Source organism: Sphaerodactylus townsendi, linkage group LG04 (assembly GCF_021028975.2).
Source record: "Sphaerodactylus townsendi isolate TG3544 linkage group LG04, MPM_Stown_v2.3, whole genome shotgun sequence".
Lineage (NCBI taxonomy): Eukaryota > Metazoa > Chordata > Lepidosauria > Squamata > Sphaerodactylidae > Sphaerodactylus > Sphaerodactylus townsendi.
Window position 1 is genome coordinate 100,647,599 of NC_059428.1, and position 24,616 is coordinate 100,672,214.

The 24,616-nt window shown below is 40.5% G+C and overlaps 2 protein-coding genes and 1 long non-coding RNA gene across 11 annotated transcripts in view; 2 read left to right on the plus strand and 1 right to left on the minus strand.

Annotated features, from left to right (window-relative positions):
- The window catches only part of LIMS1 (LIM zinc finger domain containing 1), a 66,341-nt gene extending 48,121 nt beyond the window's left edge, over positions 1-18,220 (plus strand). For 4 of the 7 annotated variants that reach the window (XM_048494409.1, XM_048494416.1, XM_048494414.1 and 1 more), the window contains exons 2-11: positions 1,800-1,959; positions 4,603-4,669; positions 5,337-5,457; positions 7,355-7,504; positions 9,978-10,128; positions 12,393-12,485; positions 13,850-13,898; positions 14,423-14,498; positions 15,196-15,390; positions 16,031-16,166. In XM_048494409.1, the coding sequence (XP_048350366.1) occupies positions 1,800-1,959; positions 4,603-4,669; positions 5,337-5,457; positions 7,355-7,504; positions 9,978-10,128; positions 12,393-12,485; positions 13,850-13,898; positions 14,423-14,498; positions 15,196-15,343 (1,015 nt within the window). In that variant the 3' untranslated portion in view covers positions 15,344-15,390; positions 16,031-16,166. Of the gene's footprint in view, positions 1-1,799; positions 1,960-4,602; positions 4,670-5,336; positions 5,458-7,354; positions 7,505-9,977; positions 10,129-12,392; positions 12,486-13,849; positions 13,899-14,422; positions 14,499-15,195; positions 15,391-16,030 lie in introns of all 7 variants that reach the window. The other 3 variants (XM_048494411.1, XM_048494415.1, XM_048494413.1) reach the window with 1 other exon arrangement.
- Positions 7,542-23,853, minus strand: LOC125431534. Its single transcript, XR_007244315.1, has 3 exons — positions 23,600-23,853; positions 15,092-15,188; positions 7,542-8,507 (listed from the first exon to the last, which is right to left on the minus strand). It is a non-coding gene; the product is annotated as an uncharacterized LOC125431534 (long non-coding RNA).
- The window catches only part of LOC125431532 (E3 SUMO-protein ligase RanBP2-like), a 37,986-nt gene continuing 36,804 nt past the window's right edge, over positions 23,435-24,616 (plus strand). For 2 of the 3 annotated variants that reach the window (XM_048494406.1, XM_048494407.1), the window contains exon 1: positions 23,435-23,861. In XM_048494406.1, the coding sequence (XP_048350363.1) occupies positions 23,787-23,861 (75 nt within the window). In that variant the 5' untranslated portion in view covers positions 23,435-23,786. The remainder of the gene's footprint in view (positions 23,862-24,616) is intronic. The other variant, XM_048494408.1, reaches the window with a different exon arrangement.

Here is a 24,616-nt window from a genome sequence, read left to right on the forward strand (position 1 = left end):
GGGACCTATTCCTAAGTAATAGTTTATAGGATTGCATCCTTTACAGAGTAGATTTGGGAGATGCAAACTGGTAATTGTATTTGGAGGTTGACTTGTAAGGGTTTATGCAGCAGATGAGGTCTCTGGGTACAAGATGCCAATTGTGCTGTTACAAATCTTGAAAGTGTTACAGGGCAATTCTAAGCAGAGATGCTTCCTTCTAAGTCAGCTGAAGTGAATGGGCTTAGAAGGGGGTGACTCTGCTTAAGATTGTCCTGGTGGAGACATGGCCTTGGAAATTCAGGGAGGCCTGCCAGTGACCGTACGTGAGCAGATTTTGTCTCTACAGTCATTTAGCAGCCATCTGGGTTGAAGCCAACATAGTGTATGTATTCCAATTCAGAATGTTGTATACTTCTTTTTCCCAGGATGGGCAACGATTACTGTAGATTGTAGTCAACACGTCGAGATCCAGACTGTACAGAAGAGTCAGTTTAGCTGTCAAGTTTGCTCCTTTTGTACATTGTTGAGTGAAAACTGGTAAAACAGAACAGTCCGTGTTTACTATACTCTGTTCCACAGAAAGATGATGGTAGGATTGAATATTCTTCCACCACAGAACAAAGCATGCTGTACCTTCTTTGTTGTAGAATGCTCCTTGTAGCTCCTAGTGCCTAACTATCCCTGTTCCCCACATACGTTTGAAAGTCATTCAGTGAATATAAATGCTCTTGTATCAAAGTACCATGTTCAGTTAGGCACAAAATAATGGTTTCGACAAAAGCAGCATGTAAAAAAATGAAAGATAATTATCATATTCTTTCAGGACTATATTCTAATGCTGAAGCATACAATTTTCTCAACCACTCAGCTGACCGTACTGTCATCTTTCCATGGAACAGAGTTGAAATTTGTAGCTGCTTATGTCACTATGTTGCTGGAAGGCTAATTGCTTAAGGGAAAATTCAGAAGTGACACTTGTATGAATTCAAATAGTTGTCTGATGTGTACACTCTGCATACAGTGTCACAGAGGAAACTCTTATTGTATATGCCCTACTCATCCAAATGGAGGTGTCACGTGACCAAACAAAGCATACAGTTCATCCACCAGAAGAAAACGAGATGATGAATTCATGTGGACATGGCCAATACAGTAGGCTTCATTAGTAGGATTCTAAAGGATAGCCCATTGGCTATGGTGGCAGGGGCTGATGGGAATTGTAGTCCATGAACATGTGGAGAGCCGCAGGTTGCAAACCCCTGGGATAGCCAGTGTAGTGCTGCTGAACTAGGGCTTGGGAGACCCAGATTCAAATTCCACTTAATAGGTGACCAAGGGGCCAGTCATTGCCAGTGGTGTTATGAGGGAGAAACTGAGTGGAGGAAATTTGTGAGTGTGACTGAATTCCTTGGAGGAAGAATAGATAAAACTGTGTCTTAAGTAAACAGAAGTGATGAAAGAGGCACAGGCATGCAAGTTTCCAGCTTGCTTCTGCATCCTGCCGTGTGTCCTTGTAGCAGAAATGAATGAGGTAACCTATATGACATGGCCTAGGGTTCCATAGAAATAATTTCTGTGGGGGTAGAGTGAGTTGGTGCTGGGATAATCGCCATATGGGAAATAACATACTCATCATCCCATTGGAAGAGTACCAAAAGTGTATTTTGGCAAAAAGTATATGAAGTCCCACATATGTATTTGTGAACTGATGATGATATATATTCGCCTGTATTTTCCTGAATTGTTGCCACCAATATAGAAGCAGTATCATCAAAAGTATGTCTTCTTGCATTGATCTTCTCCTTGTTTCATTACAGCAACATGGCAAACGCTCTTGCCAATGCTATGTGTGAGCGCTGTCGAGGAGGCTTCGCACCATCAGAGAAGATTGTGAACAGCAATGGTGAGCTGTATCATGAGCAGTGTTTTGTGTGTGCCCAGTGCTTCCAGCAGTTCCCTGAAGGACTCTTTTACGAGGTCAGTTCCCTTGATTTCTGTGCTGGCTGTTTACTTGTCTGTTATGCCACTTTTAAGAGCTCATTTCCATGACTGGGGTACACACTGACTTCCTCACTTCCCTTTTGAGAAGCTGTTGACCATGGTGTAGTGTTTGACTCAGTCCCACCTCTGAAACATGCAAGTATAGAAGGTAATACTGATTACTTTGCACCGATTATATGAGCTTCATACAAGGTATCACAATCATAGCCATAGGCTATTATTTTCACTTGTACACCCTGATGATGTAAGCTGCCAAACTATGTTTTATTGGTATTTAAGGTACCACTGGTTTGTTTGATTATCCACATCACTGCTTTCTGAATGTAGCCAATCAGTGGTTCAACACATCATGATTTAAAGGCTACCTATTTTAGTGTATCCAACTATAAACGTCTTAAGTTAATGCCATAATCCGCCACATGAAATTTGGTAGCATTTGTGCAGAAAAATATACAACGCAAGGTATTATAATACATTTGTGGTAAGGATCAGTTTCCGTGGTTGAGCTGCAGTTCTGTGGCCCAGCTGACCTGGCAAAATGTAAATATGGCTGGATCAGAATGTCAGTGTGCTGCTAACAACAGAGTGTCTCCCGCTTTCAGCGCCACACTTCTCCGCAGCATAAAGGGGTCACTGGAAAGCCAGTGCAAGACAGGAGATCAAGTGGTGCCTGTAGCCCCCCCTTCTGAGGGACCCGTCTCATCCAGCACACTCTCTTTTTAAACTGTTACCATCTGGCAGACGATACAGGGCCCTCAGAACTAGGACAAAGAGGCTTAGAGACAGCTTCTACTCTAGAGCTGTGGCTATGCTAAACTCCTCTGCTTCATATTGATGTATTTGGGGCTGTGTAGGGATGGGTGGAAGAAGGGGAAAGTGAGGATGATGTATGAGTCTGAAATTGTGTGCATCGAGGAATGCTGCTGTAAATTTCGTTGTGCATGCACAATGACAATAAAATGCTTATGCTTATGCTTCATGAGACAAGAGGGACAGTCACTGCTCACAAATCGGTCCTCAGAGTGAGCAGGCAAGGCCTATATTACCTATACCTATATTTTTAGCTGTCCAGTCACAGCTGACTTATGGCAACTCCGTAGGGTCTTCAAGGCAAGAGGCATTCAGAGATAGTTTGCCATCGCCTGCCTCTGCATTACAACCCTACTACTTCTTGGAGGTCTCCCATCCAAATATTGGCCAGGCTTAACTCTGCGTCACTTCTGAGATCTAAAAAGATCAGGCTAGCCTGGAGCTATCTAGGTCGGGGCATAACATACTATACAAAGAGCTTTATTCACTAGGTTTCAGTATTTCATTAAATGATCACTCTTTTTTCTGTCTTTTTAATACATTAGTTTATGTTATATTATGCTAGTATTGTATTAAAGAAAATTAACAGCTCAATCCAAAAGGCGGCAAATGGGCTTATGGAACCAATGCAGGATTGCGTCAATGTATTTGCCCACCCTGCTGGTGGTGAGGGCAAACTGGGAGATTGGGGGTGGGGGGGTCCTGTATGGCGCAGCAGCATCTGATGTGGAAATGCCTGCCCCCTAAAGAGCTGCTCTAGCTTAAACCTGGCCACTGATGCAACTGGGGGCAGGCTAGGGGTGTTCCTGGGGGTTGGACAAACTTTAGTCGGCTTCCATTACCCTTTCAGGCTGGGCATACCCCAGTGTAACTCTCAGACTGCATTTTGTCCTATTGGGGGAGGCTTTCCAGGTGACCAGGGTTTTTTTAGTTTTTGCTGCCACGTATCCTGGAAGCCCTTTGAAGGCGGTGAGACATCGATGCAGCCACGGCCTCTGGGTTGGGTGGCTGGTCAATCTCTCAATCTTCAGTGGTGCTTATATATACAGATGTCCATTTAGTGTTGGTAAAAAGACTTCTGATGTGGTTTTTATGTAATGTATTACTTGGCAACGTATTTGTTTTGTGAAGTATTTAATAAAACATTATTAAATAATCAAGTAAGCTTTCTAATCCAGTGATTCTCTTGATCACTTTTATTTTTTTTAATCAAAATGTCTTAGAATGTAAGACTTTTTTTACATGAAATGGTGTGATTTTCTTCTAATAGAAATGTGCGTAGGATTGAGCCATTGGCTGTCTTGAAGTGTCAATGGCATCTTATATTTCACGTTAAATACTTGACATCAGTATTGTAAAAACTCTGAAGTGAGAATGACAATCTATGGAAAATGACTTCTTTGCACGCCAAATTATATAGACTTCTGGCACATGCACTTCAATCTTTATGCATGTGTTTCCTCTAATACACTGACTGGAACATGCTTGCAGGAAGGGCTGAAAGGAATGAGTTAGCAGAAAATGCATCCTGTTCTGAACATCAGATGTTCATAATTTTGCAGATCCATAGCCAGTTCTCATCCCCGAATGGTGATTATAAACTACACCTAATATAAACATCAATATGGAAAACAAACTTGCTCTTCCAGGCCCTTGTTTATAGCACATGTGTTAAATGTGGTTTATATGCAGATAATTGACAGAACTTCAGTTCCTTAACCTTATACCAGGCCAGCTGTTAGACATGTGAACGACAAAGGACTGTTTTCTGTATCCTCCTTATAACTTTGTATGTCTGTCTGCTTTCAGTTTGAAGGAAGGAAGTATTGTGAACATGACTTTCAGATGCTGTTTGCCCCTTGCTGTCATCAGTGTGGTAAGGTTTTGTCTATACAAAAAATAATTTATGGAAAAACCATTGCAGAGGAAGAGGAATGTTGCGTGTGCCACACATAAAAGAAGCAAAGCCATCAAAAATCAGATGCATATATTCTATTACTGGAACTCAGTGATGTTAGTGTTTCTATCTACATGAGTTTTCCATTGCTGCTTATGGCAATCTGTAGTCATAGATTGTACATAATGCTGTTTAAGCTTCCTAAAGTTTGTGTCATTTAAATGAAGTGAGGTTATTGAGAAGCAAACACATCCGTGCGACCCTCCACCACTTTCTATGGCCACCACCCCGCCAATCCAGATTGGGCTGCCCAAGGTCTTGCTGGCATCTTAGCATTAGGTGGAGGGAAGATCAAGTGCTCAGTGTTAAATCTTAGGATTGACCCCATTTGTTTGCAACATAATACCCTGTAATTTGGGGGAGCTCAACTGAATCAAAATCAGATGTCAGATTTAGAATGAAATGCTCCATTTACTGCTTAGAATTTGTCTGAATGATCCTCAAGACGTTGCATGGCAGGAGATAATGTAATTAAAATAATTCTCACATTTTGTTGGTTTACTCACAGAAATAAACAGCATATTGTTGATAGCATCTCTAAATTTAAAACTGGGATTTTTGTAACAGGTGATGTATTTGCTTGCAGGGGAATTCATTATTGGTCGTGTCATTAAAGCTATGAACAATAGCTGGCATCCAGAGTGTTTCTGCTGTGATATCTGCCAACAGGTACTGGCAGATATTGGATTTGTGAAGAATGCTGGCAGGTAGATCATCAACTTTTTTTTCTGTTAGCTGTGAGCATAGCTTGATCATAAGGGTACATTTTTAGGACATTATCCTGTCAAAGTATGCTGTCAATATTATGGTTGCTGTTTAATTAGAGGTCACTGTGTATTCTGTGCAATTTTGCTACCTTAATACCTGAGGCTGCCCTGCCCCTGAAGTGAAAAGCAGCCACTCAGCTGTCTCATCCCTGAACCTAAGGGAGTGCTGCTCCAGCACCCAGTGACCTTTCAGAGTGGGGATGGTATGTTGGAGAGAAGCACAGAAGGGGTTAGTGCAGGTCTGCCTCAGGGAGACGGCAGTTGTAGTTTGGTTCTGCCTCAGCAAAAAAGCACCATGAAGGTTAGCTGTGCCTGGTAGCTTGGCAGAGTCGTTTGACTCTATATCTGGAAGAGGACAGAGTACCCGGTCATGAGGCCTGTCCCTGACAATGAGCAGACCTTGTACAGTTTAGTCTGACTCTTTGGAAAAGGAAGGCTGGTGTGAATGAAATTCAGTATGTGTGAGAAAAGATCCAACCTGATGGTTAGTCAGTCTGAAAGCCAGTTTGTACCTGTAAGCATTAAAGAGACTTCACACTACACGCTGAAATCATAACTAGCTTCAATTTATGTGCTTCAAGCAGCTTTCTCCTTTGATTATCTGGAGACTTGTGCTGCTGATCTGTTCATTAAAACTAATCTATAAATACATAAATCTTCTTTGTTATTTGCACATTACTTCTGCCTCAGTGAGGTCCATGTTCTTACTCACCACAGAACTTAGCAACCAACCATCAGAACACTATCAAACAATATGACTTGCACATAAAGTACTTTTCAGTAAAACCTTCAGTAAAAAGGTTGATGGCACTAGTCCTAAAAATGTGAACATATAAAATCCGAGAAACATGATATAATTTTAATCTTGACTGTCTGTAGAGTGTTATACTACATGACCATTAGGTCTGATCATTAGAGTCAGTGTGGTGTGGGGGTTAAGAGCGGTGGGTTCTAATCTGGAGACCTGGGTTGGATTCCTCACTCCTCCACATGAAGCCTGCTGGATGACCTTGGGCTAGTCACAGTTCTCTCAGAACTCTCTCAGCTCCACCTACCTTACAAGGTGCCTGATTTGTGTGTGTTGCAGGGGGTGGGGGAGGCAACTGTAAGCTGCTTTCAGAATCAGAATCTTTATTAAGGTCATAGACCAGTATAAACCAGCATAAGTTAACATAATATGTAATTAAAAGAAAGCAAAAGGCTTGAAGCTAAAACAGAATAGGCACAAGGGGACATTGAAACCAACAGATAAAGTACTGTTACTATATCAAATGTAAGCTGATTTGAGACTCTTACAGTAAAGATAAGCAAGGTATAAAAACCAACTGCTGCTCCTCCTTTTGGCCTCCATGGGTGAAATCACACTGGTTTCCATGGGTGAAATCACACTGGATCAGGGTGTTCATAGGCATTCTGCACCAAAACTATTTTTAAAATCTTTTTTCACCTAAAGAAGGAATCCCCCGATGATCTTGTCAGATCTCAAAAACTAAGCAGGATTGGCTCTGGTTAGTATTTGGATGGAGGAGCACTAAGGATGTTTAGGGTTGCAATGCAGGCAATGTCAAGCCACCTCTAAATATTTCTTACCTTGAAAACCGCACGAGATCACCATAAGTCAGCTGTGACTTGGCAGCCAAAAAATATGACCCTCAACCATGCCTCCCTTCTTTGAATGTTTGTCATTCTCTTAGAATAATTTTATTTTCTCTTTCAGGATGTCATTAAACGTTCTTCTATATACAAAGCTCAAGTAAAAGCGCTCTGTTTTGCTTTTTGTAGTAAAACACCAGGAAACGCCATACTGACTTTCCCCCTCTTCCTTGATATCTGTTAGGCACCTTTGCCGTCCCTGCCACAATCGAGAGAAAGCCAGAGGCCTGGGCAAGTACATTTGCCAGAAATGCCATGCGATCATTGAGGAACAACCTCTCATTTTCAAGAATGACCCTTATCATCCAGATCATTTCAACTGTGCCAACTGCGGGTAACAAAACAAAACAACTCTTTAATTTTTTTTTAATAACATTTTAAAAAATGTTTGCATTTCAAAATATTGCTTAAAATGTAGGCAAAGTATATCAAAGGTTTAGCAGTGAATAAAATACATATCTTTCAATCCTTTGAATCCAGTAATTCCCATTGGATTCAGTAGGAATTGACTCCATTGTAAACCAAAGGGTCCTACCAAAGTTTGTATGTGGCCTCCATTGATTTAGCAGCCTTTGATTCTGTTGATAGATGCCATCTCTGGATGAAGCAAAGGTAGAATGAATGTTGATAAACGTTTGATTTCCTTGTAGAGGAACTGTACACTGCTATCCTTGTCAAAATAAGGGTGAGTGCATCAGAATCCCTAACTGAGAACATTCCAGTTCTCAGGAGGTTAAGCCGGGGTGCATTTTGTCTGCTATGCTTTTTAAGTTTTATGTAAATGATATTGTTATCGAGGCTGTCTGGGTCAACATATGTTCCTCCCTCACTGGGATCTCAAAAATCTCTGAAAGATATGACTCTGATTTCTCTAACATGCATTGACCTAAAGAGATTGCTTAATGAACTAGGCAATTACTGCAAAGAAGTTTCTTACCATTAATTATGTTAAGACCAAAGTGGTTGTTTTTAGAAAAACATCTAAAGTTTCAATGGAGCATACATGGTATTAGAGTATCCATAGTACTAGAGCAAACTAGTACTTTTAAATACCTAGCTCTAGGCTTCAGTGAGCCTCTAAACTGGTCAGCTCAATTGACAACTATTAGATCTTTGATAGGAGCCATCCTGAGGTTTTATTTTGTCAGGGTAGGTTTTTTAATAGCTCCACCCTTTAAGCTGTTCACAAGTAAGGATGTTCCTCAAGTCTTTTATGGTGTTGAGGTGTGGGACTGGAATGACAGTCTGTCTAGCCTCTACAAAACCTTTTTATGCACAGAATCCAAACGTTATCCAGCTGCCCTGATTGGATTGCCATCAGTCAGTACCACATTGCCCTGTGGAATAAACAGAATACAACTTCTAGTAATTTATTTAGCAAATTGTGTTTTGATGCACTGTGGCATAATGAAGAGTAGCAAGTGACTAATTATAATAACATTACCACGGGCTACTCTGTACCAGATACCAGGCAAATTGCCCCTGCAGCTAGATTAAATCTATGTGACTGGTTGTTTACATGTGGTGTCATGTTTGACAGGCAAGACATATCTCAGTCCAATGGTTCCCCTTGGTTTAATTTTGTTTTTAAAAAGCCACATAAGATCTGACCATCTGGTAAATACTACCTCTCATAAACTCAGAATGACACTAATTTCTGTCGGTTTCTTGACAACGGCACCAGCATTATTGACTGGAAGATACTCCCTGACTCAATTGGCCTCATGTGTATGCATTTGTGGGGAGCCAGTAATGAAGGACCTACTATATAATGTTTTATACTGTCCTTTTTATAGAGAACCCAGATCTAAATTTCTTGCTGGAATATTAGCAGACCTAAACTTTTGTTCTTACCTTTAGAAATTGACACCTCTCCTATCTGAAATAGATTCATTTATTTCATATAGAGCTTCACTTTTTTGCTTGGGCTGTTAGGAAATTATGATCCAAATATACTACTAAAATTTCCAACTAGAACATAAAGCTTTTATGAACTGAACGGCATTTACTGTGTGCTACTGTGTTGTATAGTATAATGGGGGGGGGGGTATTTTAACCTATGTTTATGATTTGTACTTTATATATTTTTTAATATTTTTGTGACATTTTGTATTTTGTTTATTTTAACCTATTGTGAAGGCCCACAGCCAAATACAATGAATTATTTCTTCTTCTTAATTAAAAGATTGCAGGCTTAGCTACTATAATTCCCTCAACAAGGCCTTTTTTGATGGGATTAGCTTGGTTCATCCGGGGCATAGACCTGCTAATGGTGACACAAACTGGACTTTGGTTTCTCTAGTAGACCCAGTGAGATGGAAACATCTGAATTACAGCATTTCAGGGCCAGGTCCACTTTGATATTCCCCCAACAGGAAGGTAATGTTGGGACTCTAGACACATGCAAGTTGGATAAATTGAGTCCTACAACAATGGATTTTTACCAATGTTCATGAGTCAGAAGCAAAATTCACCTTAATGTGTTATTTATATTCACTTTGCATGATAGAAGTCTATTTAAAATGGATCCCTGAAGCTGAAAGTGACTTTTTCAAGAGTTGTTTTATGGAGCAGTCTTCATGCCATTCTGTAAAAATAATTGATTCTTAGTTGTTGGCACCGAAGTGCCCAAATACTGGAGTATACATTCCAGTTTATAATGCAGATATCATAATGAACCTTTTTCTTCTGGAACATTCCTCAGTGGAAACATATTTCTATCATTGGGTTTCTAATACTGCCAGTGTTTCCAGTTTTTCCATTTTCATGGTTTCTGGTTGGATTATTTCCATTTGTATCATTAACAGAAAGGAACTTACTGCTGATGCTCGAGAACTGAAGGGAGAGTTGTACTGCTTGCCTTGCCATGACAAAATGGGGGTCCCCATCTGTGGAGCATGCAGGAGACCCATTGAAGGGCGAGTGGTGAATGCAATGGGAAAGCAGTGGCACGTTGAAGTAAGCATATGCATGCATTTTGTTCGGGAAAAGAATTAGATATGAAGACGCAGTCTTCAGAAGTTACTAGATTCTGAGTCATTTTATAAGCTGTGATACGTTATAATAGGCAAAAGCATCACTCCTTAAACATTTATAAACTTCTGCTTTTTAAATTGTCTATTTGAAGTCAGAGAGAGAACTAAAAATGTTTTTAAAATAAAGATGAACATTTTCTTTGGAAATGCATCTCACATATTTCAGTGGAATAAATTCCATTGGTTAAGATGGGAGATATAAAGGATTTTTTCCCCATCAAGTCACAGCTGACTTATGGCAACCCCATAAGGTTTTCAAGGCAAGAAATGTTCAGAGGTGGTTTGCCATTGCCTGCCTCCACATCACAACCATGGTATTCCTTGAAGGTATCCCCTCAACTACTAGCCAGGGCTGACCTTGCTTAATTTCTGAGATCTAATGAAATCAGGCTAGTCTGAGTCAGTATGCTGTACCTTTTATTGGCTTGAATCTCACTGTAAATCTCAGCTGGCAGAAGAAACAGAACAAAGCTGTCTCATCTTCCCTGTACCACTACTTCCCAAAATGATCCCTGAATTGCTTCTCCCAGAAGAGAGGTGACCCCAGGAACAGCAGCAGGAGGGAGTTATTTTTTATTATTTATTTCATTTAATATCTCACTCTCCTGGGCCAAAGATTGCTACAGGCCGGAAACTAGCCCAACAAACTAATCTCCCCATAATTTAAGGGTCTGCACTGGCAGGGAATCAGTGAAAACTGCCCTTCTTCCATTGGAGGAATTGTTCTGCGAGATCATAAACATTATCTAATAATTGCTCAATTATTTCATCATTCCTGTCTTCTTTTTGCACTGTCTTAAGAGGAAGGGAATACACTATTTAGTTGAATGCAAGACTAGTTTTGTTCCAGGTATGCCATCGAAAAAGAGGGGTGATCTTAAATTCTTGTATGTTCAGTCATAAATAACTTTTTGTGTAGGGGAGATAATCTTATATTCAGAGTTACCTTCATTTTGAGTAAATATGTTAGTGAGCTTTCTTCCTAAACAACATTTTAAGGAAGGTCTTACTGACATCAGCTGTAATGCTTTATTTATCACCGCATGGACTACAGCACAGCACATAGCAAAAAATTGTGAATCCTTCTAATGTTTACAAAGATGCATTTTGATTTCTGAACAGAGTGTTATAAAAGAAGAATGTTTAGAATGCAGAGACTATATTGTAGTTCCACTTCATGTAAGATGGTTTATTTTGTTGCCTTTGTTGGAACAATATTATTTTGAGGCTGATAAATTTGATAAGGAGGGCTTTTGAATGAAATGGGGCGGGAGGAGATGTCTAAGACTGCTTTGGAAATCTTAATCACCAAATACATTTTAATGTGTTGTGTGTGGTAGGCCAATGTTTTTAAATATGGTTGCAAATGAGAGACAAAGAAGGAGCAGTCTTGAAAAGATGAATATAGTTTAATTCAAGTACAATGTATGAAAGTGAAGATTAAATGACACACTCAGGCGGATTCTGCATGGGCCAAAAACAGCGGAGTGAAAATGGTGTAAACCCTTTACACCGTTTTAAGCCCCTTTTCACTGCTGTTTTTGGCCCATGCGGAATCCGCCTCAGAGTCATACAGTGACTGATCCTTTTACCAGCTTCAAAAGAAATCAGCTGGATTCTGTGCATATTCCACTAGTGTAAGAATAGGGAGGGGAAATCTTCTTAATTTGTCTCCTCACTGTTGCCCCCTGGCAAATATGGCAGTTTGTCTATATAGGGTATTTGACTCCCATTATGTATCTTTTGGGAGGACAGAGGTAGCTGTGGAGGAAAAGCAAAGATCAGTCTGCTTCCACTGGTGAAATGCCCAAAAGATTCTGTAGCGGTTCGACTAGGGCAGGGGTCTGCAACCTGCGGCTCTCCAGATGTTCATGGACTACAAATCCCATCAGCCCTGCCAGCATGGCCAATTGGCTGATGGGATTTGTAGTCCATAAACATCTGGAGAGCCGCAGGTTGCAGACCCCTGCACTAGGGTAAGAAGGAAGGGAAATCTTCCCTGATTTTTCTCCTCACTGTAGCCCCTGGCAAATATGGCTCTTCATCTATATGGAATGTTTGGCTCCCATTATGTCTTTTGGGAGCTGCTGGGGAGAAACAGATCAGTCTGTTCCCACTGGTGAAATGCCCAAAAGATCCAACCCAGTAACTTTTGTACAGTTAACCCATAATGTTTTTTCTTTGCAGCATTTTGTTTGTGCGAAATGTGAGAAACCATTCCTAGGTCACCGCCACTATGAGAGAAAGGGACTGGCATATTGTGAAACCCATTACAATCAGGTATGGTTGTATCTTACTTTGTAGTAATGTGTTGATGTCCCAGTTTGGCTTTTTTTATATCTTGTAATAAAAGATGAGATGAAAATCCCATAGATGTCAAATTCAGCACCTTTCCAACATTCACGATAGAGAGGCTTGGGATGAGAATCTGTTTTAAAAGCTTTGATGTTTGATGTGTGTGATAATCTGGCTTTGATTTGGCATGCAAGTATTTTTCTTCTTGGTTTCTAGATTCAAAACACATTCTGGAAGATGGTTTCAATTATCAGCTGTGGCTGTAATTGGTTTACATACAGATTTTTTGCAGTATACGTTGAATATAGATGAATATTTTTGAATTCATTTCAGTTTTATTTTTCATAAATACTGAAACATTATGACTATGTGGCAAGCAGCATGAGGAAAACTATATACACATGGGATAAAAAGACTGATATAGTAAAATCCAGCCTATTCTAAGACGTCCCATATGTATTAGCTTACTGATTTTGTTTATTCCCTAATTCCAAGGTTGTATAAATTATCACATAGTTATTTGATGCTGAAGGAATACCCTTCCATATTAGCCCCCTTTAAAAAAAAGTTGCCATTTTACAGGTTTGGGTTAGTATGTGGAAACTACATCATACAGAGACTAGATATGAAATCATTCCTTTACAGTACACCACCTAGTGGTCATTTTTGTATCTAATTTTCATGTCATGATAATACAAATATGAAAGTTAATGCAGTAGCCGTTGACCAGATTTGTATATGTGTCACCTTCACTGGGAATGTGGGCAGACTATAAAAGAAAACTAACTCCTTATATTAGAATGTAAACGTTCCTATGGATTTCTCCTTGGCTCATTCCGCACATGCAGAATAATGCAACTTTCAAACTGCTTTCAATGCTCTTTGAAGCTGTGTGGAATAGCAAAATCTACTTGCAAACAGTTGTGAAAGTGGTTTGAAAATGCATTATTCTGCAAGTGCGGAAGGGGCCCTTGTTTTTAATAAGATTTTTCACCATTCATTATTTGCAGCTGGTAAAGTGCAGTTTGGGAGTTCCTGGATGAAATTAAGTAGGGAAAGATGTTGTCAAGAGACTGATTTGATTGATTTGCAAATTATGATGATAATAACCCAGAAACAATAATAACATGATTATATTAATAGCTCGATCCTCTTGTGTTTGCATCTTTTAAAAATAGATTGCATCAGCTCCTTCCTAGTTGTTTATAATAATTACAGTAATGAAATAAGTGCTACCATGATCTGTAATTTTTTTATTCAAAAATCCCACATCCACACACATGTTCAACTGCTTTTATTCCTTAAAACGTTATGGATTCTGATTCTGAAAATGTTCTTTCTGTCCCCAGCTGTTTGGTGATGTTTGCTTCCACTGTAATCGTGTGATTGAAGGAGATGGTAAGTTCCCATTCCCCTAAACATTCTTCATCATTTCAGAAAAAAGCATTGTAGTGAAAATGACACAAGAAAAAAGAAGTTTACCATAGATACGTGTTTTGAGTGCATTTCAAAATAAAATCCAGAATGATGCTAAATGGGGTCTTGAAACTCTGTTGCAGTGAGACACATAAAGGTGGATTCCTTCACCTCCATCGTTGGCTTTCCTACTGAGTTCCATTGAAGCCTGCTTTCTTAAATGTGTGACCTTTCCTGAATTATAAGAGCAGTCAGGTGTACAGTGATATCAGAACTTTAGGGGTGCTGGTGTTTCAGTTAGACATGTCTGTGTAAATGTTTAGGTTTGGGACGTAAACGATTTGGATTGGTTTCAAACATGCAAAAGTGACTGGAAGGCTTTGTAATGTTTGTTTTGTATATCCTTGCAAAAAAAATGCTCAGTTTGCTGTGTGTTATAGCAATTGCACTGTAGTTGAACAAAAGGCCCCTTTGGCTAATTGTGTAAATTCCCTGCTCTCTCCTAGTTGTGTCCGCCTTGAATAAGGCCTGGTGTGTCAACTGCTTCGCATGCTCCACTTGCAACACTAAGTTAACTCTCAAGTAAGTGTGTTGGGTATTTATGATAATGAAAGCAGTAGCGAAATCATCCACATCAGGTCACGTGGGTGTATATTTGCCACTGCTTTCACTGGGAAGGGAAACGGAACAAGAACTGTGTTTGTTCAACATGGTCCCTTTGTTATACCCCTGAGTATAGTCTTGGTTTCTTGGAGGAATTTTTCTGCACTGTTCATAGTGTTACATAGGATGTATTTCTCCTTTCCTCCCAGTGGGAGAATATAAACAAACATAGCATGAAGCAGAGCAGTTCAGTATGATTGTTTAGGACTACTCCACACATTCTGAAATTAGCAAGTACCCAATTGTGCTTCCTACAATGCATGAGATGCAAATGTAACATTTTAAAATTAGTGGTGCACACTGGATTGATTCAGAACTCACTGAATCTCCCTACAATGCATACAAACTTTTTAAAAAGTTTGCCTCTCATAGAATACATGCAGTACGCAAAGGGCATATTTAGTATTAGGAATTTTAGGGACTTCTCACCTTTGCAATTATGAAATCATTATTAGTGTTAAAATTACAGCCCCTAGAAAGGCATAGGTATCCTTTCCTATTGATATACTTACCATTATCACCATTTCTGTATTCTGCTGACTTCTCTTTTCTACTGTGCCTGTATCTTTACTCTTTACTCTTCTCTCCTCTATTTCTTCTTTGCCCAACCTGAAAGGGATAAGTTTGTAGAAATCGATCTCAAACCTGTCTGCAAACACTGTTATGACCAAATGCCTGAAGAGTTTAAGCGGAGACTTGCCAAACGGGAGCGAGAAGCAAAGGATAAAGACAAAATCAAAAAGAAAAAGCCAGCGTGTCTGTAAATGCTTCATTCCTTTCTACTGCTGTCTGTGCTCCTTCCTCCTCCTCGGTCAGTTTTTAGGGAATATGTTTTCTTTTAGAATTTTATTGCATGACTTTGGGATCATCAAGAAGCAATCCCATGATTTCTGATATCTGTGCAATGAAGGCCTAACTGACTTGAATGGCCATCAAGTGTGTAAAATGGAGTATCTGCCTTCCCTTTGAACTACCACCTCTTCTTAAGAACAACTCCTTTTCCATATGAGAAAGTCTGAGCTGTTCAGTGTTTTTACAGGGGCTGTATGTAGGGTACATGCTGTTTTCATCTTCACCCCTTGGGTCAAGATACTTGAGCAGATTGCAGAACCTCACCTGCTGCCTTGCAAGCCTCCACAGACTGCCATTTTTGATGCTTTTTGGAAGTTCCTGGTACCCACAAAGCCAGGTTCAACATCTCCTACCTTTCTTAGCTTACAATATTTAGCAAGCTTTTGAGGACAAAAATTTCTTTTGCAAAGACAGGATATATTTCTTTTAATAACGTACATTAGTATATGCTTTTTTTGTTAGTAAAACGAGAAAAGAATTGTCTGATCTACACTGAGTTGTAAAGATTTCTTTCTGTACAAATCGAAACTGGCTTTCACGTGAATGTATGTATGCTTTACCGGAACAATCTCTTTTTCTTTTCCCTTTGCTTATTGTAGAAACAAATTTGTGGAATTTGACATGAAGCCTGTCTGTAAGAAGTGCTACGAGAAGTTTCCTCTGGAGCTCAAGAAAAGATTGAAGAAACTAGCAGAAACTCTGGGAAGGAAGTGAGGCTCAGCTTCAGATTTCCTCTTGCCGTGCAAAAATTAGGAAACAAAACTGTTGTTATGAGACTTACTTTTGCTGAGTCTTTGGAACCCAAGCATATCCTGCCCCCATTTCTCTCTGCATGACTAGCTTCATATTGAAATTGTTGTCTCGCCACCTTGAAAATATACTTCTAGAAAACCCTTTTACATCTTGCATAATCTCATACCCAACCATTAAAATTCTGTATTTTACACATATATTTGTAGATGCATACATCATATTTGCGTAGTAAATGGCAGATAAAAACTGGGACTTTTATATACCACAGTGGGAACCATTTTAGTGGACGTGGGGCACCATGTAGCATACTAAGCAGAGCTCAGTGGGCTTAGAAGAGTGTAACTGCTTAGGAAGGCACTGCTAATTATTTCTCTGAGTCCAGAGTGACTCTCACCAATTGGGCCAAGGTCAGGAAGAGACGAAAGAAAAAATGTTGACAGTTTGTAGGAACACCAAACAGAAGAAACAAAAAATATATCACACAGTCACTATACCCAGGAACACCAAACAGAAGAAACAAAAAATATATCACACAGTCACTATACCCAGGCTGCTTAAGGCTCTAATATTCTTAACACAAGCACATAAATGAAAAGTGAATTTTAATATAAGATATGCAATGTGTAGCCAGTTGCATCTATACTAGATACATTAAGTTATTTGTACAAATCAGATAATCAACACTGAAACAAAATTGTTGCAAAATTGCAAAAATTGACATGGTTGTAACTGATCTTGAAATTCACTTTTCATGTATGTGCTTGTGTTAAGAATATTAGAACCTTAAGCAGCCTGGGTATAGTGATTGTGATATATTTTTGTTTCTATGGTTCGGTGTTTGCCAACTAAACCCACATTTGTGGTTGCAGTTGTGTTTCGAGTTTGTAGGATGATAGCAGGGGCACATATGTGAGACCAGTTGATACATAAAACTTAAAAATAATCACTAGATTCTGTATTGACCAGGTAGTTCCCTTCCACGAAAGCACTACTGGTACAAATGAGGACTAAATTTGGTGAAGAACCCAACTTTGGTGCTAATTTTTATTTGTGCTCTGGTACAGCCAGCCTGCAATATTCAGAATGACTAGATGGGTGCCTACAAATCTGACTGTTCTTGTTAAAGAAACAAAATCATGTAGGTCTTGCTAGTTGCTTTTTTGTTTTTGAGCCAATATGATGCCACAGGCATTTTCAGATGAACTGTTCTTACTCCGAATATTGGAAGATTTTACAAGAACAAAACAGCATTCGCAACATTTAGGAGGAATCTATATTTTGTCAGAAATTCTCCTGATAGTGGCAAAGGAGAACCATGTTAGTCTACTGTAGCAAAATCAAACAAAAATCCAGTAGCACACTGAAAGCTTTCTGAATATAAGAGTTATTTGCCATTCTTTAAATATTTTAAAGATTTATAACATGCAGAAATATTGTACTGTTCAAAGGCTACTAATGATTGGCATTTACAGTGCAGTCTTATGTCTGTTTATTCAGAATAAGGTATGCTTTTTAAAATGGGTTTACTCCCAGAAAACTGTGCATAGGATTACAACCTTAATTTGTGCTCATCAGAACAAAGTCTGTTGTTCTTAACCTCAGCAAGACTATTCTGGGTTGTGTAATTTTAGGATTCCATACAAAAGTGGAGAACAGCATTGTCCTGCTGTCACTAGCAAAACTACTTGAATTCTGCAGGAATCATTCTATGTAACAGACATTTTCCCTTGTGCTTTTGTGTTTCATTTCCTTCTTGTGCCTTAATCTGCCATACTTATGCAATAATAACCAAAGTATTTATCCTTTATATAGTGTTAATTTTATATTTTTATTCAGAAAATGTATGCAGTATTCCAAAAGATAACATACATTACACTCTTTGGATTTATAGACTCGTCTTGAAATGATGGAAGATGCTTGAGTTTTCAAGGCACATTTCCTGGCAGATATTATAAAATAGTACATGAAATAAAATAGTCCCAGCTCCAGATGAGTTTATACTGTATTAATGTGTCAATAAAATACAGTGTTATCTACTTCTGCTTTCTATTTTTGGAACTAAGAAACTGGTGGTATTAAATAGCTGTCCTCTTCCCCAAGGTCTTGAAAGTTGGCAACAATATATATAAATCCTTTTTGAAGTCTCTCTGGAAGGACAATAATGTATAATGTTCAATAGCAGTGACAAATGTGAATTCAAGTATTCTCTACAAAGTGTGATTTGAGAGAAAGGCTTTACCTAGGTGCTTTGTGGGGAGAGGAAGGGAAGGAGTTTGTAAGCTGCTTTGAGACTCAAAAACCAATTGTTTCTGTAACTCCCTGTTTTCTCTTCGGGGGCTTCCATATTAGGAGTGACAGACTAAAGCACAGTCGCTTGTAGTCATCCCCGCAGGGTCGTCGGTAAGGAAGAGGCGAGACGCGGAGGTTTCATCTGGTGGAGAGCGCCAGCAGCGGGAGCGCGGGTGTCCGTGTTCCTAAGCTTTACTCTCGCAGCGTGATGCTGGTTCCCTGGCACCTTTTATTATGCATTATAGCGGGGGCGTGTAGGAAGGGCTGGATCGGGAAATCCGGGAGAGCGGGAGACTGAGATCATCATGTGATGCATGATCTCACCTGGCTGCTACGTGCGGAGAGGAGCATCAGCGTCTGGGCCTAATCCTCACCTGGGGGCAAGACCATTGTCCCTTTGTCTGGGACACCTGGTGGTTGTGAGCCAGGCAGTTCATGACCCGTGACTCATCGGGGGGTGAGGGGTGGGGGAGCGGTGCGACCAGAAGACCGTAGGAGCGCCGGTGTTCCAGCGCTCTACTTACGGTGCTGCTGGGTCAGCAGCTCATCCCTACAGTCACTGAACCAATTTCAGTCCATGCCTTGTATGAAGCTGCATTGGAACACTCTGCAGTTTCTGTTGGGGCTACTCTAGTGTGTTTATGTATCCATGTTTCCTCTCCACGCATGTGGGGTTATGCTGGCAGACTGAAGAAAAAAAGCAAAAAGCCATACTGTGTATAATAGGCTCAAAAATATAAAATGGCTAATATGTATTAGATTTACAGAAGTCATACAAAATCATTATACAAGTTATCAAATTTCAGATATCACACATCAATTATTCCACCTACAGAGATGGTAATATGCTCAAAATTAAGTTCAAATAGTACAATCCAGCCAGGTGGAACAATAATGGATCAAATGAAGAAACAATGGACTGTGCTGATGTCACGTTGCATCAGAGCTGATTCTTCAAGTTCCTATTGTCATAAGTTCACATAACAGAAATGTGTCTATACACATAAATATGCATCATCATTTTGAAGTACAGAGTATTTCTTCATGAGTTTTCTGAAGTTATGCTAGCAGGCCATCATGATATTTTTGCCAAGGCGAGTCCTTTCCATCCTACCCTAATCTGTGGGAGGCATTGATTACTTCCACACAATGACGTGTTGTGCTCTTGATGATGCTGCAAATACAGAAGCCTTTACAGTGGCAATGGAGTGGTCACATGCCAGTTTTCCAAGTGCTGTCCTAAACTCAGCTGCCTCTTGTTACCACCAGGGTGGGAGGGTAGAGTCTCAAAATTTAGTATGAGTTTGTTACACTTGCCCAGAATTACCCAAATGACAGAGATCAATTCCCCTGGAGAAAATGCCTATTTTGGAGGTTGGACTCTGGGCCCAGGGCATTATACCCCACTGAGGTCATTTTCCTCTTCAACTCTTGCCATCCCAAAGCTCCACCCCCAAATCTCTAGGAATTCCCCAACATAGAGTTGGCAACCAGAAGAGGGAACTGATCTCTGTAATTGGAAGATCTGTTGTGTTTCCAACAATGTCCACACATGCATTAAAATCTGAAGTGTTTCTTTTAAAACGAGGTTTAAAACCCCCAAAATGAGCAGAAAATCACAAATTCTTAAAAGATGTAAGGAGATCTCCATTCGTGCAAAAGACAATATAAGTCTTTTATAACAGCCAGAACTTGGAAGGTATTCAAATTCAATGTATTGTCAAAGCCCGGAAAACCCACAACAACCAGCATTCAAATTTAAGTAGGCGGGTCTTAGTAAGCTTGCAATTCAGTATTAAACTTAGAAATTTCTTGATTGACTGGTAATGACACCATATTTTACAATTTAATTTGGTCTCACCTATAAAAAGAGCTACTTGGTTCCTTTAAAAGTTTGTAAAGTGGGGAGTGAAATACTAGGGTAAATTTGTGGGGGAGTTGACATTCACTAAATTGCTTACCACATGGTGAGGCTCCTCTGTCAGTTTGTTCCATTAACTGGCAGGGGCTATTTAAAGTGTCCGGTTTTACTCCAATACTCCAATAACAGTTTTAAGGTCATAGAGATTAATACAGCCTGATTAGAAAAAAATCTCCAGCATCTTTGACAACTCAGGTGTTAAAACAAAGGGATTCTTTTCTCTTATTACAGGCATCTTAAGAGGTTTCCTCCTGAGTTGTTCCTGAGGAGAAGGCTTGTGCATTTTCCAAAGCTGCAAACCTATTAGTAAGGGGAGTTTATTCATAAACTCCTCCACAGGAGTCTTATCTTGCAAGTAGTAATCAATTCTAACTTGTTTCTTCTGTTTTTGATCTTGCAAGTTCAAGAAGGAGAGCTGTTGTCTCCTTGCTTCCATTTCTGACTTTGTGAGTAGTAATTCTTAAAAGAGTAGTAATTCTTACTCCACTCCACTGTTTAAATTTTGCTTTTTAATCTATTCAGAGTCAGAGATGCATTAGGACTCTCCAAACTGGCTGCTGTTTAGGAAAGGGCTAAACAAAGTTCTTGATAGAAAGCCTTATGGTTAACGTCTCTGTAAAACTTTGAACATTACTCCGTCCCTTACACAGCTGCAGCAAATGCCAGAGATTCCAAGGTTCATTACAATCTTTAAAGATAGACTTCATAGTTCTCTCAATTATAAATAGAGCACATGTAGCTTTACTAAATAGATTCCTTTCATTGCCATTCCTAAACAATCACAACATTGCAAAGTTTGGTTTCTGTGAGGAGGAAGAAGAAGAGTTTGGATTTATATCCCCCCTTTCTCTCCTGCAGGAGACTCAAAGGGGCTTACAATCTCCTTGCCCTTCCCCCCTCACAACAAACACCCTGTGAGGTAGGTGGGGCTGAGAGAGCTCCGAGAAGCTGTGACTAGCCCAAGGACACCCAGCTGGCGTGTGTGGGAGTGTACAGGCTAATTTGAATTTCCCAGATAAGCCTCCACAGCTCAGGCGGCAGAGCTGGGAATCAAACCCGGTTCCTCCAGATTAGATAGTAAAGGGGAGCAGGAAAGATCCTTTCCCCGGGTTGCTTTGGTCTTTGAGGGAAGAGTCATCAGAGCTAGGGCTGACAGCAATCACTAGGTTACTTGATACCATCTGGCTTCTATGACTCATGTAGGCCTGCCTACTTGCTACTGTTCAACAACAGGAGTCCATGAAAGCCAGTGTGGTGTAGTAGTTAGAGCAGGGGTGTCAGACTCGCAGCCCTCCAGATGTTCATGAACTACAATTCCCATCAGTCCCTCCCAACATGAGCATTGGCTATACTGGCAAGGGCTGATGGGAATTGTGGTTTATGAACATCTGGAGGGCCGCAAGTTTGACACCTGTGAGTTAGAGCTTCAAGGCAGAGTTTGGGAGAGGTGGGTTCAAATTATTTTCTTGCTGTGGAAGCTCATTAGGTGATTTGGAGCCAGTCTTATATTTTCAGCCTAACCTGCATCAAAGGGTTGTTGTGAGGTTAAAAATTAGAGGGGAGTAATATAAGCTCTTTGGTCTCCATTGTAGAGGGGGTAAATAAATAGTAAATATAGCTGAAGATGGGAGACAGATATCAGGTAGGTTGGTGAATGGCTGAAAAGATGAGAATGAGGCAAGAAAAGGGGACAGGATATGAGGGTTGTCAGAAGGAGGAAAAAATACAGTGGAGGAGAGGGATACAGGGAAAAGTGAGGCGCCTGTCCACAAGTCATTCAGGGTTCTCTATTATGCGACTGGGCCTGGTTCAGTGGCAAGTTACACACAATTTGGCCATAGTTTACCTAGGCAGAGGCTGCTTTGGCGGTGGGGGCTGAAGACAAAGGGATACATAAATGTAGGTTGGCTGTTGGGTGTGAATGGGAGATGGAAGCAGAATAACACGAGAAAAATAAACAGAAAAATAGCCTGAAAACTATGGGAGCTAAATCAGTGGGAAAATGCATGCTTCTAGATTTTTGCAGCAAAATCTGATGCAGGCAATCTTTGTTTATGTGGGCTTTGTTGTCCTCAAATTGCCAGTTCAAGGGGGTGCAAAGTTCAGTTTTGTATTTGTCTTGCGGTAGAATACTCTTCAGCATAGCTAGCGATATGATAAAGCTGCAACAATGTTTTACCCCTTCTTGGTTGTTTGCTCACTACTTAGTTTCTCTGGTTTATAGAGCTTAGATCATGACTCCTTCACAGCTCTTAATCTGTCATAAAAAACAGCCCTAAATTGCAGTTCTCCATGTCTGTCCTTCTGAGTTTCGTTTCTCCAGAATTTAGAGACACCAATTTTTTTGTTTCAATTTCCCAGACTGACTTTATGAGCTTTTCCCCCCAAAATTATCATTCCTTCCCCACCAAGGAAACCATTTAAAACATCACAAGGATAAGACATTGGATGGTGCTCCATTCCTGCACAGCCATGATATACTGCTTTTCACATCCAACTAAAGGGGTGGGGGATTTCCCATACAACAAATTGGGTTTTCTTAAAGAAACAATATCTCAGTTAAAATGTTTACCAGTTCCAGGTTCGTGTTTGCATGTTTCATTTCTCTCTATATAAATATATATGGACGCAAGAAACTACACTAAAATCAGATATACTTTGAGTTCCCCACAAGGTAGTCTTTTATCACTCCAAGGATAACGGTTCTGCATATTAGAATGCAAAACAAGCCAAAATTACATTATCAAGTTCAAATTTATTTCAAATTTTGTAACTGGTAGAACCGATAGAAAAATAAAGTTCCTTGAGTTAAACCGTCAAGAAACGAAATTAGTTCACCTGGACATCCTCTAACAACTGCTTTAAACACCGTTTCCTAACGTGCTTATAAACTATAGCGCAAATAAAATTGTTAAAAAGGGTACAAAAAAGCCCCCGACTAAAAATGTCCTAAGTCTTTATTACAGATACCCGGATGCTGACAGGGGCGGAGAAAGGTTGAGGTCCCTCCTCTATTTACTCAGGCATTAATGACCGAAGTTATTAGTTTGCTTCCCTGCTCTTGAGCTGAGCTGCCCCCGCCTATGTATTTGGAATCGTAAGAAAACTCTGAGCCTGTCAAGAAAACATATTGAAGTGGAATTTTCGACAAAAAAAGCCCTAAAGGGAAGATTTTTTAAAAAAATTTTAAATCTTAGGGCTGTACCTCACTTCCGTACGCTTCCGGCGCGTCGGCGCTGACGCAACAGCAACCTTTTAGCCGCGCCATCTGTCGCGTGGAGTGGCGTTATTTGGCCTCCAAACGGTGTTTCTCGAGGGCCGGCGAAGGCTCGGCTGGAGCTTTTCTCCGTGACGACGCTGCGGGCCAGGCTCGGCCTTCCTCGGTCGCCGCCATGATGAGGCGCAGCAGGGCGGAGGTGGACCGCTACGTCTCGTCGCTGCTGGCTTCGGCCCCTTCTCCCAGGGAGGTGAGAGTGGGGGACGGGGAGGGGGAGTCAGGCCCCCGCCCTCCTCTTCTTCTCCCTTTGCCGTTTGCCTTTGCCTCTTGGCCGGCGTGGTAGAGCGGTCGAGGACTCATCCCGAGCGGCTGCGGGGAGGCTCCCTCCTGGGGAGCTCCTGAGCTGAAGTGCGCAGTGTGCCCCGGACCCCGGGGGGGGGGAGGCTATGGGGGACCCCCACTTGGCACTTTAAATGCTAAAAGTATTTAATCCAACGTAACTGAGCTGTGTGTCATCAAGGGTTATCCGCCTGCTAAGCATTGACTCACGAAAGCTTTTGTTGGATTACGTCTGTGAAGGGGCTGTGTGGCGCTACTGGCTAACGCGACTATCTGGCCTCAAGGGGGATGCTGTTTTATTTCCCCTTTTGCCACATCTGGTGGCTGCATCAGAAAGAGAACTGCAGATGGGCTCAGCCGGGCTTGCTGCTGCTGACAAACCGTTGTTAAGCGCGCTTTAGTGTTTTGCCACGCTCTGGTTTCCTCTCACCCTGGGGAAGTCAGAGCTTGACAACAATCATGTGCACATAATTTTGAACTTTTGATTAGCATATTAGAATAGTTGTTGATGGCATTTGAAGATGGTTGGGTATTAAAGAAGCAAGAACAGTTTTCTGCTCTTAAACTCTGGAATAAAGTTCCTAAAACACAGAAGAGCGACAGTCCATCCCAACAGAAGTTAGTTTGCTTCCTTATCAGCAACTCTGTTGTTTATATTCAGTGAAA